This window comes from Truncatella angustata (genome assembly GCF_020726525.1).
Source record: "Truncatella angustata strain MPI-SDFR-AT-0073 chromosome Unknown BKA67scaffold_1, whole genome shotgun sequence".
Taxonomy (NCBI): domain Eukaryota; kingdom Fungi; phylum Ascomycota; class Sordariomycetes; order Amphisphaeriales; family Sporocadaceae; genus Truncatella; species Truncatella angustata.
Window position 1 is genome coordinate 7,780,314 of NW_025763381.1, and position 15,807 is coordinate 7,796,120.

Here is a 15,807-nt window from a genome sequence, read left to right on the forward strand (position 1 = left end):
AGTATTCCCGTGGTCGCAACATGCCCATCGACGAGCATCTTTATAAGAATGCTGTTATTCAATTTGAGCTGCCCTATATCCAATGGGTCGTAAATACCAGGGAAGCAACAATCCTTGGATCTGCAGCAGCTCTATACTCCTGTCTAGCTGGATGCTCCGGGCATCCACAACCTACAGCCACAGGGTAGCGAAATTGGGCCCCCTAAGGTCACGTCCCAATTCTTCTTATAATACCGCTATTAAAGAACTTCCCCTTTTCTTTGAATTTCTTTTCACGCTTTGGATCATAGCAACATGTTTGCTCAAAGCCATCACCTCACCGTCCATATCTCTTATAAGAATGTGTAGTTTTCTATGCCTTCTCCTTCCAGCGAGTGGAGACGAGCTGACCAATAGGATGGAAGGATCATAGTCTTGGTTGTGATCCATCCTAACAAGGACTAAGGGAATGAATGAGTATATCAAGGATACCATCTCCTATATTTACTTAGACAGTCATTACCTTAGTGATCTATCTAAACAACTATCTTATCCATAGGTGAAGCGCACGCTTTGACGACTACACTTGTGAATCATCGTCGCTTAGTATACTCTAAGGTCTATCTCAATAGTCTTACGCTTGCGCTTAGCATACCCTGCAAGCATAAACCTAGCCTGTTATATCATTTGTGATTTTATGGCCCGATAGTATATCTTGGGACAAAACACTTCTCAAACTGGAAACATTACCCAAGCTATCGCTAGTATGGCAAATCTAATGTAATTCCCACATATCTATTGCAGACTTCATTCTCATGATCTGATGCCTTCTCAAGTCAGCCGAGCACCAGGACAGTGGCATATGAACAACTGTTCATTATTTAAGTTTCCTAGCTGTTTTGCACCAAGATTTCGCGTCTGAAGCTTGCTGATATCCAAATATAGCCCAACATTAGACACTGCAAAGCACTAAAGTGCTCTCGTTCATAGATTGGGTACAAATAAGTGTATAATTTAGCGAGCGTGTTTTCTGTTCTTGAGTTATCCGTGGCCGTACTGTCCAAGCATGAGTGCACCGCAGACATGTCTCGCGGAACGGGTCAAGCTGGAATAATGATTAGATCACATTTTATTTCTGCTAGGTAGTATTCCTCGTTGTCGGCTGTCGGACTTAGTACTTCTTCATAAGTTATGCCATGTGGATAACGGAATACGACGTCGACCTGTCCAATTCTTTCTTACCAAACCGGAAGGGCGATTGGGCACCTTTTGAAGAAGTATTCCCGACCCCAAATTGCTACCCTCCTGACCAACGGCCTAATGGATGGAAGGACCATGATAAGAGTGCTTTTTCATGGCCAATAAAAGCGGCAGGTTGGAAAAGGAGCTCAGTTAGCGGTAATCAAGTCCTTGTTGGCAGTTGGTAAGGTTACAGAGCTACTGTCAGATCAGCTCTACAGCAGAGTGAAATACTATAATATAGGCGTAAGAGATGCGTAAGCGCAGCGTATATTGGTAGTACAGGTGATACTGCCTCCCAAACTGAACTCTACCCCATTCTTCTTCTAGGGGAGCTCTCCCCTCATTGATATAAGTGACGCCTATACAGCGTCAGCGTTCTGTGACGACAGTGCCGTCGTAGCATTAAAGCAGCGTTATTTCGGATGCCACAATCCATTCTTCCGATCTTAAGCCAGTTTCATCCTCTAGGAATATTCTCAATATAGCGCCTGCGCTGCTCTGTCAGCTCGGGTCTGGCAGCTACTTTCGGTTGACATATATTCATGGCCATGTTAGCAAGGCATATTTCAGTCCAAAAGGCTACATCAACCATTGGGTTTATCGCAAAAGTTCATATATTACTGGTTTCTGAGCAAATTACCATGACGACGAGGTCTGTGTTTCTATTGGGTATCAAAATTTGTGCGTCGCTGCGTTCAATGTCTGCGCTCTCATTGCCCAATCCTACCTCTATCAAAACCCAATATGTACTCCAGAAGAGAAATTACTCATCAGCAGGAATCAACAATCAATCACACATGCATGCTAATAATTTATTTTCGAATATTTGTGCAAACGCGGCAGTTCAGATGTGCTTTCGCTAAAATAACATCTCGACGCTCAAAGGTTGTACCTCTCTGCCTAAAAGCCACTCCTACCAACCACTATTGACAGGACGCCCACTGTAAATGAATGGATTTGACTCCACTGGATGGATGAGTTGATGTATTCTAATAGTTCTGAAGATAAGCCCTGCCGATACTACGGAAGTAAGCCCTCCGATGATGTATGCAGTCTAATAGCATTGACTGGTTTGATGGACTTATAGCCGAGACCTCTGAGATTTACCGGCACGACCCACACATATTTTCGAGTGTGATATAGCAGCCACGAGCTGAGAAGTAATAGTGAGAGTATGCATTTAAGTCGTTCTCCAGAAAAGTTTCCAATTCTTGTTACCCAACAATAAGTATGATATTATTTTGAGTTCAGCGTTGAGTATTATTGAATCAACGTGCCTGCCGGTCCAAACGAAGAGATTACTATCTGATTTGAGATAGCTATGATGCAACCGAGTTGGGGCTCCATCATTGGAGGACTGGTGCTTCTGATTCAGAGCGCCTCAGGACTCCTCCGTTTCTCATGCTCCCAACTTGTAGTTGAGCGCCTTGACCCCTTAGTCAACCCTGGTATCACGCCATCTCCTCATCTACACCAGATCATCGGCGGAGTAAGCTTATCAGAATTGTACTTTTATTTGACGACCGAAATCACTGGCTGATCGTCATGATGTGTAGAATACATTCCGTGCAGATATGACGCCAGAAAGCGTGCCAGATATCCCCAGCATCGCTACATGTACCACGTGCACGTTTGCCGAGGACTTCTCCAACTACTGGACCGCAGTTATGTACTTCCGCGCTCGCAATGGCACATTCAAGAGAATTCCGCAAAAGCCGAATGTCGGGTTCGAGAGCGCCAAAGGCGGGATGACCGTGTACTATATACCCACGTTACAGAACAGTGCGAAAGTCACTGCCTTCAAGCCTGTAAGCCAGTTATGCTCTTAAAGATCCTCGCGTTATAGGGATTGCCTATGTCAGCTAGCCCGGCCAAGATCTAACCATAATTACAGGGCTTCCGCATGATCGTCGGCGATCCAATGAACAGAAATGCAAGTTCCGTTCCGCGCCAGCTCACATATACATGTCTTCAGGACCCGATGACCCGAACGGGTGAAACGAAGGATATGCCCACGAAGCCATGCCCGGCTGGTATCATGGCAAACGTCCGTTTTCCTACGTAAGTACCAAAAAGCTTCAGTCCACAGTCTTCAATAAAAAGGTTCAATAGAGCTGTTCATTCTGACTAATTCCCCTTTCGCAGTTGCTGGAACGGGGTGGACCTCGACCCACCAGACCACTCTAGCCACGTAGCTTATCCAACCAGTGGAACTTTTGAGAGCGGCGGCCCTTGCCCCGCTACGCATCCCGTCAAGATCCCACAGTTGTTCTTTGAAGTCATCTGGGATACGACCGCATTCAACAACAAGGCCGACTGGCCCGCGGACGGGTCACAGCCGTTCGTGTGGAGCAACGGCGACGAGACGGGATATGGGAATCACGGGGACTACGTGTTCGGATGGAAGGGCGACGCCCTGCAGAAGGCCATGGACTCAAATTGCGTCAGCTGCCCCGAGTTGAAGTCGCAGAGCATTCAGCAGGGAAATCAGTGCTCTGTCAAGGCTACTGTGGACGAGCAGCTGGACGGCTGTGAGTGCCTTTTTCTATCACCATGCTAACTAAGCGTGCTGCCCAGCTCGCGTTTGATTGCAATACCACTGGCTGACATTAACTATATAGGGCTCAAGGAGCTCCCTGGAGATATGGAAATTACTAGATGAAGAATCAAGGCTTGTCAGTACTCAGTAAAGGGCTCATGAGATATGTGTTGCTCATCGAGTACCGCAATGGTGGAGTCATAGATGCGAAAGCTCAAATTAAAATCTGCGGTGTATATTATAACTCAGTATATGGTGTGATAGCCCTCAACCTCATTATGTGAAAGGATGGGTGCTAGTATGAAGGCAGTATCACACATGACTCATATTAGAGGGGCTTCCGCTAATATGTGTAGGATATGAGTCGAGCTGTATGCTCCTGTCAGAGATAATTAGTTCTAGTGGGCAAGTACTCATTTGTGGGCGCTAATCCACTCAACTTTACTACCAAATTGCTCAAATTCAGATCCAGCTTACTATACACAAATCAGTCCCCATTCTCGCAGGACCAGCCTTCACTGAACAACTCCAGAAACACCTAAAATTCTCAAGCAACTGCAAGAGAAAACATTAATTTGGCCGGGATTTCTGGTTTTATCAGTTTAGAAATACTGACTTGTGTTTACGCTATACTTCCACCTGTGGACTTGACTATGCACAATTCACCAACTGGAGCCACCCATGAAGAATTGTTCAACAGCCATCCGCAATAATAGTGCAATCGTTCAAGACACCAATAACTTCAGTTATCCCGGCAATTTCTTCATTAGTTCAACACAACCAACAAGACCCATTTTCTAGCCGTTCTATTCCAACAAGTAGTTGTTGTCAGGAAGCGATGGCCAGGTCCAACCTACAAATATGGTCACAGCTTGGAAGCCGTATATCGCGCGACCTGATCCCTACCACGCAACAATCGAAGAGCTAGAAACAAAACATGATGCGTTAACAAAAGCTGAGGACTTCAAGAACTTTGAAGTCAATTAAACATCTTAATTAGTGCAAGCACCTCGGAGTGCTAGCAGCGGAGTTGATTACTAGAATTAGACCTATCTTAGTAAAAAGAAATATATCTTTAATCACCGGGGATGAGTCCTGACAGAGATCCAAGTATTACCAAAATAATGAAATAAACGTATTTATTCTGCTGGAAACCAGAGGTGGCAAGGAAAAGGACATCAAAAGAGACACGAGTAGCCAATATACGGTAGTGATGCTAGAGTTAGGAGAATAGGATGAAAGGTGCCTGAAATTGCTTTGGCGGTTGTACAATCTGGTTGACTTGGAAATTTTGTGAGTAAATGAAATGTGGCATATACTCTTACTTTTGCGGTAATATGAATTAGACATAAACCTTTTAGATGATGGATAATAAGCTGAGCTAGGTTGGAAGGAATTAAGTAGGAGGATATAAAAGATATCATACATAACATACTGGGTATATGTAGGGGAATCGCGTGTAAACATAGGGAAAATGGTGTTGTTAATAAGTTACGGTTATGAAGAGAGATGGAAAAGAAAGGAACCATAATCCTGAGAGGTGAGCGAGCGTTTTGAAGTACGGCTGGATTTAGTCTCTAATGCGCTTTCATTAAAATTTAATTTGCTCAAATATTGCACGTCTTGATGATGCATGAGTTCTTACGAGAGTACCCGTAGTTTTTATCTACTTAACAACGGGAAATTTGAAATGCACAGTTCGGAACGGACTTGCTTTGGACCTGCTTTTACTCGTAGTATCTACCACGACAAGAACGGCCTTCTATGAATCGATTATCCAAAGTCAACATTGGAAGTAACTCCGGATTGATGGTAAAACGAGATGTTAGAAACATAACGAGACGTCATTAAGACTGACATCACTCGTCGTTACTGGTTTTATTAAACAGCGACTGACTGCTTTACGGACCATCGCTATATACTGTCTAGGCAAGCAGAAACGGAGGGTTGCTATAATTGCATGAATGATTAAGTGTTCAAAAATGGCCGGTCGAAATTACCTGGTCTTTTTATGCCCTCGACTTCATTGAAGAGATGTAGGCTACCATTCAGTCTGGTTGAGGTCCAGTCCCGTGATCTGGCACAAGGTTTTGCTCAAGTCCTGGACTGGTATTTTGACATGGACTGCCGCAATTCATATAACTCCGAACATCGTACGTTATAATATACCTAACAGTGACACCAAGTGCTCTGGCTCAATATGTAAGCTCAGGTCTATGAATATCACCTCTTTTTCCGAGACCGTCTCTCATCATTGAGGTGTACCGAGGTCATTACCCATTGTCAAAAATCGACCGGGTTATTTGGAAGATTACTACTGCAGCTGCTCGTCCACTCCGTGACAGGGGGGAAAGAAGTCGCACCAGTTGACATCCCGCCATAAGTAGGCTTGTACTTGAGGTCTTGCGCAGGTAGCTCACGGACAAGGTACCTAGAAACTCAGCTAGAGATAGTTCATCGCTCCAGGCAGTATGTATATAGTGCGACAAACAGCACAACTCATATACAGTGCTAGCATAGAACCGCTTACGCAAGATTTTCACGTCATATTGAGTTGTCGTTGAAACTGTTACGAGTTTTGTAAATTTGAAAATGATATTTGCTATGCTATGATCTAGACCGTCGGCCACAGGCCAAAATGCAAGTATATACAGTAAACTTCAAGTGCCAGCAAAGAAGATACTTGTTTCTGGCATCAAACACAAAATTTTGATGGGATGGTTGCCGTTATTGCCCGAGATCCGGGCAACACTGTCAGGGACCGCTGTCAACCGTTCGCTTGAGAGAAGGGCCCGATAGACGCTGGTATCAGCTCTAGTAGACAGGAAGCTTGAAGGCATCGAAGGTGTAGGTCCAGCTGGCAATGGAGTCGGCGTCAGTGACACAGTCGAAAGTGGAGCTGTTGCCGGACCAAAGAGGACGAGTGGGCCACTGGCAAAGTTGCTGGACTTCACCAGCGTAGTCGCCGGAAGAGACGGTGGCGTTCAGGCGGGTAGGAGTAACTCCGTTTTCAACCCAGTCAATGATAGTGGCCATGTTGTCCGCAGGGTAAGGACCGGGCTGGAGAGAGTTGGCACCACAGTGAGCGGCACCAGGAATGAGGTAGAACTGGTACCAGTCGGCAAGAGCTTCCTGGGCCTCCTCATCGGACAGGTCAGGGTACATAATGGCACGAACTGACTGCCAGTAATGAACGGAAGAGGGAGAAGGGATACTGGGGTCAGATTCACCGTGGTAGTGGAGAAGCTTGCCACCAGATGACTGGAAGGGGGTGAGGTCAGGCAGAGTGGTTTGCAGGCTGTCAGCATAGCGGATCATACCAGTGTTCATCCAGTCGACAAGAGTGTCGTATGTGACGTTGTTCAAGTCTGAGAGGTTGTCAAGTTCAAGCAGCTGAACAAACTTGGTAACGTACTCGCCACCGGTGGAAGGAATGTTGAACTCCCACTCGTTGGTGTCATTGTTGTAGGTAGGCTCAGCATCGCCAAGATCGGAACCAATTTGCCAAGAAAGGTAGGCACGCTTGCCATCACTGGAGTGCAGACCATCGTAGACAGACTGGGCGACAGCAACATCCTCAGCAGTAACGGTACCGTTCTGCTCGGGGGAAGTGCTAGATTGGCTGCCCTGAGCCTGGCGCTTGCTGAAACCGAAGCCAAGGGAAGAGCTGCTGGTAGCGGCACAGTAGTAGGACTCGCCGATGATCGAGGTCAAGTTGAAGTTTATCTTGCAAAGGTCGGTACGAGAAATGACACCGTCGGTACGTCCGTCAAGAGGATCACAAGCGGCAATAGTGGCGTTGACGATCTTTTCCAGAGCGCACGGAGGGGGGAAGTAACCGGTAACCTGCTCAATTGTGGCTGGGTAGACGTGGTGAACCTGCTGCTGGGCGAAGCGGAAAGCAGGGGCACCAGCGACGACACCGTCGTACTCTTCACCCCACTGTTGAACTTGGGACATACCCTCACGCCCACCGTCGGAGCATCCCTCAAAGTAGGTGTAGATCTTGGTATCGTCCAAGCCGTAGAAAGCCTGGGTGGTGGGCTTGCCGATCTTGGTCAACTCACCAAGAGCAACATAGGCGAAACCATATGTAGCATCCCAGTTAATCGATCCATTGCCATACAAGACCTTCTCGTCGTAGCTGTAGTCGAAGGCATCGTATCCACCAGAAGTGGCACCGGAAGCAGCGGCATAAGCAAGACCTCCGGTTGCATCGGATGAAATGGAGAAGCCTCCACCTCCGGCCAGGTACCATCGGTTCTCGAAGTTGGAAGGTTCCGGGAAAGCTAGCTTGATAGGAATGACGTCTCCCTTTCCGGTATGGGTGAATGACACGGTGACATTGCAATACGAGTAACTCTCGGTGCTGCCCATACCAGCGGTGACATTGTACAGAGGACTTGCTGTTACGGTCTCGGGCAACAGGTTGATGCCGAGCAGAGTTCCGTTAGCGGGAAGAGCCGCCTGCACATTGGATACAGTGCAGAGATCAGCGAGCGACGACATGGCGGTGGTGGCTGCTGTGGTGGTAGCGGTAGAAACAGAAGGACACATGCAATCGAAGAACGGAAAGGACTGTAGAAGCAAATACTTGTTGATTGTGAATAACCAAGACTAATCCTCCGGTTGGTATTCATGATTCTTAAGTATAACCTCACCTTCGGGATACCATACTCGCATGATCGGTATACGATCTCCTGCTCGGCGATCCGAGCATAGAGGAACTAGATCAAGGCCCGAAGTCATAATAAAATAGATCGACCGCGTAAGTTTTGGTGATGAATAACGTAATGTGGTGGTTGTAGCTAAGTGACATTGAGTGAAGCGGAACAACCCTTGAGCCTACCTAGTCATGTAAATGACGAAGGGGTGCGATATGTCCAGGGTATGCAGTGCTCCGCCACTGGTATGCTTCTGGACCACAACTGATTGTCGTGCTAGTAACATTGCCGTGCAGATAGTTTGTGGGCTGACATAAACGACAGCGGGATCCATCATGAGCCCGCGGGCCCGTTGGAACAGGGTACCGTAGCGCCGGTAGATTGGGGCGATCCATGTGCTATGTGAAGTCCACGCAGCGGGATGAACCTTTAGCAAAGCAAGGGTGGTGAATCGCTGCCCAGCTGGTAGAATGTATTTGCGCATCTATATCTTCCCAGCTTTAGAACCGTGCGCTTCTCCTCGTGATGAAGGCAAAGCGAGATACATTCACAACAGTTGTGAAGACTGCATCTGAAGACTCTACATCTTCTTCCCCTCTACTACCACGTTGTCGCACACTGAAGATATCTTTAATGCACTATAATAATCACATGTTACACACGATCCAGAGTTGCGCCTGGTGTCGCCAGATGAAAGGACTCTCATGCCCATCGTCATTAAACAAGGCTAAGTGACGCGGCACTCGAGCTGGACGCGTGGCTGCGGAGCCGCAGCAAAGGTTGGTGGGCTGCAGAACATTCCATCAGGAAGCGGGTTCGAAGCCTGCATTGACGCAAGGCATATTCTGGTAGGAGGCTGAACATTTTGCGGACACCGGCTGTCGTCGTTGTGCTGATTGAGTTTTACTATATGTGACGGGAAGGACGGCTGGTGATTGCACTGAAATAGTAGAAGCTCCAACCCACTTCAAGTCTGCATGTCTGGACATTGAGATCCAGGAGTATCTAAAAAGTGGAGACGGAGAGAGCCGAAAATAGCCCTGGAAACCTCAGCTGCCATCTGACATTGAGATGCAAAAGTACCCACAAACCCATACTTAGGAACAGCTTATCCGCCGATCCTGCAAATTGTTCCATTCCTCTGCCTTTCGTGAAGAGATATCATGTCAGACAAATTAGGATGTATGCTATAAGCGTTAATATCGGAGTTGTCCATCACCAGATAAAACAAGGGCATGTCAAATTCTTAACTGTTCCTATGCTCGGCATGGGCTACCCATCATGACGTCGAGCGCAAAACCTAAAACACTAGTCTATGATAGCATTTTGCGGGCTCTCCGTTAGGGAGGCCATTGAGGCTGATTTCACTTTGTTCCTGGCTGCGCCTGCGTGGGCACAATTCATGATGTCGTCTCGACTCTTGAATGCCAAACTGTAGCCTCAAAGTCGTCCAACTCACCAACAACCAAGGGTGGCCTTGTGATAGTCGATCATCCAGATTGAAGACCCAAACCATCGCCCACTATGGGCGTCCTACACCTGGATAAGAAGCAGGACACACAAATTTCGCGCTCTGAGGTGTTTATTTCGCGTCCATGTGCATCAAAGGAAATATTGGTCATCCGTATGCGCTCATCCTTTTTGTTATTCCTACTCTATGTTCTTATGTTGTACGTTAAAACGCACAACCATTACCTACCAGACGACCGTGAGAAGCGAAGGACGCGCATACACCTTTCGAGAAGTGTATGGGCGCAGATGGGGGAAACCTCTTGTGTCTTATTCGTTTCTTATTTTCATGCAACAAACCACATCTACAGTGTCGCACTGGCGTACATCACTAACGGGGTGCAATGCCCATTACCCCTTATCTCAATAAACCTCTAGTATGACCATGCCAAAATCATAGCAGAGAATTTTACTTGCGACAGATCAACTATGATTCTGCAGGCGCGTACACAGATCTCGTCCATCCCCAGATTACCATAACTACTCGCAGGCCTATCTAATACCTACTTCGGCTTGAAATCAACGACCAATCTAGTAATGATGACTTACTTTCTGGAGGATTTGTATACATTAGTAGCAATGTGTTTGCAATTCCTAGAATATAATTACAGTAGTACCTAAGAAACGTTTGCTCGATCGACAAGCACCGCCTGGCTTGTAATATGTCAATCTAAGTCAAATCCTTTACAATCAAGGCTTTTTCTCAGTTGGCAAAGTGACTGTATTCTACCAGGCCGACAGCGTAACTATGTTGATTTGACAGGTGTCTATTCCATACGTAAGCCTTAAATTAGAGTACATCAAAAAGCTTGTCTCCAAGCTGCAACTTAGTTACGCGTTTAGGCACTTCTTTATTTGGCTGCACAATGTCGTGTGGGGCGTCAATCTGAATGTCGATCAGCAGCTGCTCCAAGACTTTTTGCATTCCCATGCAAACCATTACTATTTCAGAGCTGCTGTCATATTATTTCTGAATAGATCTCGGGAGATGCGGTGGTGTTCAAAAAACATATTTGGGAGAGAAACAAACGCATTTGTCAAGCGTGTGCCGATTCAACCGAACTATCACCATCGTATCACACGACGACTTCCGCAATTCAGACCAACTACTCACATTGCTGTAGCGGGACGAAACTGTCGTCCGACAAGTGTCAATGCCATCAGACGGCTGGTTTTAGTGGTATTACGGGAATAGCAGAAACAATGCGGTTATTTTACGGCCAAGGCGGTTGTAGAAGGATCCGCCAAGGAGTTATAATCGGGTCCGAAAACCGGGGAATCCTGTCGCAACACCGGATATAACCCACCCAGTCGCGACAACATCAGTTGCAGATGGCTATAGGCCCGATCCAAGTATGCATGTTGCGCTGTGGGATACAAGAGCTTGCATGTTGATAAATAGACATCACGGAAGCATGACACTATCTGATTTATTCGTTCATCTTTGATCATTGTTGTCGTTCTCTTCTCTACCATATCATCAGCAGGTCTGTTCACTTCAATTCTTGACCTACATTTCCAAAGTGTTATACATATTGTTTATTTGCACTTCATATTTTACATTTTAACCGCCACTATGTACTTAGCACGGCAGGCCGTTGTCACATCCGCCTTGTTCGCATTGGCGAACGGTCAAAACATCATCAGCGCTATAGGAACCAAGGGCAGCAACACAAGCCAGGCACTACAAGGTGAGTAAAAGCAACAAGCTTCAATGTCTCATAGTACAACCTCACTGATAGAACATGTATATATAGTGGATCTCAATGACCCTAAAGATATGAACATTATCAACGTCGCCGAAATTTCCTCCAACATAGTTAATCAGTGCGGTCGAACCATCAATGGAGGCAACATCGATGTTGGCGCGAAAGAAGAGGATGCCCTCGCCAACGGCAAAGTGACTTCGGTGACGAAGGGTACCGATGTGACTGTAACGCTTAGCGCAAACAGCACAATGGCTAGTGGTACTTACACATGCGATCTCGATCCCAAAGGGAATGTTCAAGGTGCCACTGGACAAACCAAATTGACCAGCTCTCAAAATACCGCTAATACGAACAACAACAACAACAACAACAACAATAATAATAAAAACAACAAGAACGGAAATAACAACAGACGGCTTGTCGTCAGACAGTCTGTTGTCGCCCGAGCCAACAAGGCCAGCAGCGGTAACACGGTATGTACCACGCGGACTATATCGTAGCCTTTTCTTTTTCTTTTCTTTTTACAAGTCAAGAGGTCGTTGAAGCAACTGAAACTACGGTCATGAATGCTATAGATCTCAGAATCAGATTCTGTTTGACCATAGTGAAACCGGTTTACTAATTTGTCTTTGGTTGCATAGATGACCTTGACGGTAACCATGCCCAGCGACCTGGCTTGTATTGGATGTGAGTTTCATCAAGTCGACGATTCTCGAGCATTTTGAGCGCTAATATACCGTATCAGCTTCTGCCGGAAATGTCTGTACCGTCCGTTGTGTCAACGAGCAAGATGTCGGTGGATGCTTCGCGGTTCAACAAACCGACACCACGCCCCTGGACGGGAATAACGACCCGAGCAACATTAATACAGCTCAAGATCAAGCCGGTATCACTAAGCAGATTGCACAGAACAAGCAAGATTTAGGTACTGCTGAAAAAGCCATCGCGGACGTGGACGCTGACGCTTTGACGAATGAGGGCAAACAGAACGCTGCTGTGGTTGCTGCCATAATATCAGCCGATCCTTCCACGACATCTCAGGCCGCAGCGTCCAACTCAAACTCAGGCAAAAAGGGCAGTAGCAACAATGCTAAGGGGCAAGGCAAGAACGGAGGCGGCAACAACAACAATAAGCGTGCTCCTTCCGGTTCAAGATGGGCCAAGAGACGTTCATACAGCGACTTCGCTGACGAATGAAGACACAGATCGCTTGATCAGCTGTTGACCCCGAAAGCGAGGACTTTCGAGATATAGCGTAGTCCTTAACGTGCCTATTGAGGCAAGATATTGAAGCATTCATAGGGCAATGTATATCCAGGGTTATCTGTCATGGCGAGCCAACCCCTGCAAGAGTTACTCAAAATCAATTACTAGACCATACATTCTGATTCCGTTAGCGCGGGGACCTTTTCAATTCAGAGTGACATGATTGATTTCTTTTGGACAAGTAAATTTTCTTTTTACAAAAAAGAGGGGCAGATTTCGCTTCAACGGCATAATAACTCACGTTGTAGCATCGGTGAAATGCGAGAGTGCACAAGGTTTTTTTTTTGTTTTGGAGCGGGCCGGACAGTTCGGTCAAGGATCGGTATTTCATTCGGTCAAGACACGCATGCTGCTGCAGCCCAACGCTTTACACATCAAACATCGTACGATCTGGCTATGTACCACTACCCTAAATACACCCATGTTGTCTTGGCTCGTTATTTTGAGGTTTATTTCCTTCATGTTCTTGGTTAGGCACCGCGGTCGAATATTTCAACCAAATCCTGGTGCACAAGATCGATTTTCGCAACTCCTCGGGGAAAATGCACAAATAATTTTATGTGGCACATGATCTGTCCGTCAAATGGACTACTTCACGCTCAGTAGAAATTCTCTTCGCGATTGGAGGACAACATGTGTAGGATATTCTATGATTTGAAAGGAACTTGGACGGCCTATACTGTACCCTGCCAATATTTGGCGTTGTATGTGCCCGCATGCTCCCAAGTTGCTATTAGCCACAAAAAGTTGCCTATCAACGTTCATTCACAATGTTCTGATTGGTTCCGTTGCGTTCGCTTATGCGCTGAGATGAGATAGTTGGCGTAATATAAAAGACAATAGAAGCCCCCTCCCCTTCATTGCAATTCAACATGAACAAAATCTTTCTTCAATTAATTATCTTGGTTGTAGCAATATATTAGGAGGAGGGCTACCAATCAAATGGCTGGCTCTTGGTATTTTACTTATATCAGGATGTTCCGTGGCTGACTTTCCCTATCAGCAACACGAGAACGCGACTGAAATGATTACGGCAAATGTACCTGTGAGTAGCACAAGCCGAATTCAGCTTTTTCTCTGTCCTAACATATGTACTATTGTCCCGCAGTGCGATGCATTGATCACAGCCGGCTTGAGCGAGCGTGTTTTGACAGCGATCGATCCCGAGTATGGGGATCGTATCTCAACTTATTGGTCCGCCAGTGCTCAATTGCGACCTTGGTGCATTGTCAAACCGGAAAATACTGAAGAAGTGTCTCTTGCCCTGAAAACACTGACGAATGCCAACCAAGGCGCTGGTAGTTGGCACATCGCTGTCCGCGGTGGTGGCCACAGTTTCTGGCCGGGAGCGAACAACATTGAAAACGGTGTCACCATTGATCTGGGCTCTTTGAACTTTTCAACTTATGACTTTAACACTGGTTTGGCATCTCTTGGGCTTGGTGGTTCCTGGGCAGCTGCATTTTCCAGCCTCGCAGATACGTGTGAGTTACTCATATGTCTTCTTGGTACGAGGATTACATATTTGCTGGGTTCACTTTTGTCACGACTGGCAGTCCTGAAAAACTTCGGTAGAAACCAACGACTGACTTGCATGCTTTTCCCCAGATCATGTCACAGTCGTAGGAGGCCGCGAAGGTCATGTTGGTATCGGCGGTTTTCTCATCGGTGGAGGTGTAAGTTTCGACGTATATTTGATGTCGGCGCTAAATAAATGTGACTAAGTCGCGCCTAGAACTCTTACTACACCGGCAAACAAGGATTTGGCTGTGACAATGTCATCAATTTCGAGGTTGTGTTAGCCAACGGTAGTGTCGTCAACGCCAACGCATCATCAAATGCAGATTTACATAAGGCTCTCAAAGGTGGCACAGGTATTTTGGCATCGTGACTCGCTACGATGTTATCACTTTACCCAACACGCTATTGTATGGAGGCCAACGTGCTTACGACTATGATCTCCACGCTGAGGTTGCGCCTGAGACCTTAGTTGACTTTGCATCCGCAGACCAGTCTCAAGCCGACGATGCACTTATCGTCTTGTTCGTGACCAGTGGCGAAGGCATCACGCTTTCTACAGCACAAGTCAACACCCAAGGTGTCACGGACTCTTCCAGTTTTGCAAAGCTGGCAGCATTGCCTCCGGTAGTTGATAGTATGACCACGCTCAGCATGGCTGAACTTGCGGCTGGATCCATCAACCCCGCCGTTTTGCGGTAGACAAACCATCTGCCATAAACATTTGATTAGATTGGCTGATACGAACACAGGACCGTATGGTTCTCTTTGACCTTTGCGGCCGATTTAGAATTCCTCAAATGGGTCACTGCACTTTACGAAACGCTGTTCGCTAATCTGACAACTTCACTATCGACTGACGATTTTAATGCTCAGTTGTTGTTCCAACCGATTCCATCATACTTTGGACAGATCGGCGTCGAGAAAGGCGGCAATGTACTCGGTCTTGGCATTTTGCTTACCTCTAACGCTGTTTTACTACTCCTGATCATCCAAACCGAGGTGGTCTCTAGTGAGGCCGTTGCTCATGCTTATGGAAGCACCTTCATTGCCAATGTGGAGGCTGCTGCTAAGAAGACAGGCAACAATCTACCATTTCGATTTCTCAACTATGTCAATCCGAGCCAGGACCCATTGAGCAGCTACGGTGCTGAGAATGTGGAATAAATTCGCAATCTCGCAGCAAAGTACGACCCCGCCGGTGTGTTCCAAACACGCGTGCCTGGTGGCTTCAAGATATTCCGTGTAATATAGACCACCTCACAATTTTGCGGATAGCGTTTGTTTCTGCGCTCGGGTTGTTTGTGCAATACTCTTGGTTAATTTCAAGGCAGGAACAGAAGAGAAAATATAGAGGCTGATAATCGAATTCATAAATCGG

At 46.5% G+C, this 15,807-nt stretch overlaps 5 protein-coding genes across 5 annotated transcripts; 4 read left to right on the forward strand and 1 right to left on the reverse strand.

The window, feature by feature from the left end:
• Positions 1-2,542: 2,542 nt before the first annotated feature.
• BKA67DRAFT_642260 (uncharacterized protein) lies at positions 2,543-4,234 on the forward strand (the record flags this gene model as incomplete). The annotated part of the gene is made up of 5 exons (XM_046105794.1): positions 2,543-2,710; positions 2,778-3,029; positions 3,116-3,282; positions 3,367-3,752; positions 3,843-4,234. The coding sequence occupies 5 exons, from the start codon at positions 2,543-2,545 to the stop codon at positions 3,881-3,883; spliced, it is 1,014 nt and encodes a 337-aa protein (XP_045965418.1). The 3' UTR covers positions 3,884-4,234.
• Positions 4,235-6,574: 2,340 nt separating this feature from the next.
• On the reverse strand, positions 6,575-8,269 carry BKA67DRAFT_531349 (Tannase/feruloyl esterase; the record flags this gene model as incomplete). The annotated part of the gene is made up of 1 exon (XM_046099373.1): positions 6,575-8,269. The coding sequence occupies one exon, from the start codon at positions 8,267-8,269 to the stop codon at positions 6,575-6,577; it is 1,695 nt and encodes a 564-aa protein (XP_045965419.1).
• A 1,519-nt stretch (positions 8,270-9,788) lies between these two features.
• Positions 9,789-10,567, forward strand: BKA67DRAFT_550738 (uncharacterized protein). The gene has a single exon (XM_046101682.1). The coding sequence runs from the start codon at positions 9,949-9,951 to the stop codon at positions 10,309-10,311; it is 363 nt and encodes a 120-aa protein (XP_045965420.1). The 5' UTR covers positions 9,789-9,948; the 3' UTR covers positions 10,312-10,567.
• A 752-nt stretch (positions 10,568-11,319) lies between these two features.
• BKA67DRAFT_81154 (uncharacterized protein) lies at positions 11,320-13,116 on the forward strand. Its single transcript, XM_046109450.1, has 4 exons — positions 11,320-11,624; positions 11,691-12,115; positions 12,284-12,329; positions 12,388-13,116. The coding sequence occupies exons 1-4, from the start codon at positions 11,510-11,512 to the stop codon at positions 12,837-12,839; spliced, it is 1,038 nt and encodes a 345-aa protein (XP_045965421.1). The 5' UTR covers positions 11,320-11,509; the 3' UTR covers positions 12,840-13,116.
• A 624-nt stretch (positions 13,117-13,740) lies between these two features.
• BKA67DRAFT_642263 (uncharacterized protein) lies at positions 13,741-15,760 on the forward strand. Its single transcript, XM_046105795.1, has 6 exons — positions 13,741-13,953; positions 14,017-14,392; positions 14,517-14,584; positions 14,644-14,782; positions 14,845-15,124; positions 15,179-15,760. The coding sequence occupies exons 1-6, from the start codon at positions 13,933-13,935 to the stop codon at positions 15,591-15,593; spliced, it is 1,299 nt and encodes a 432-aa protein (XP_045965422.1). The 5' UTR covers positions 13,741-13,932; the 3' UTR covers positions 15,594-15,760.
• Positions 15,761-15,807: the final 47 nt, after the last annotated feature.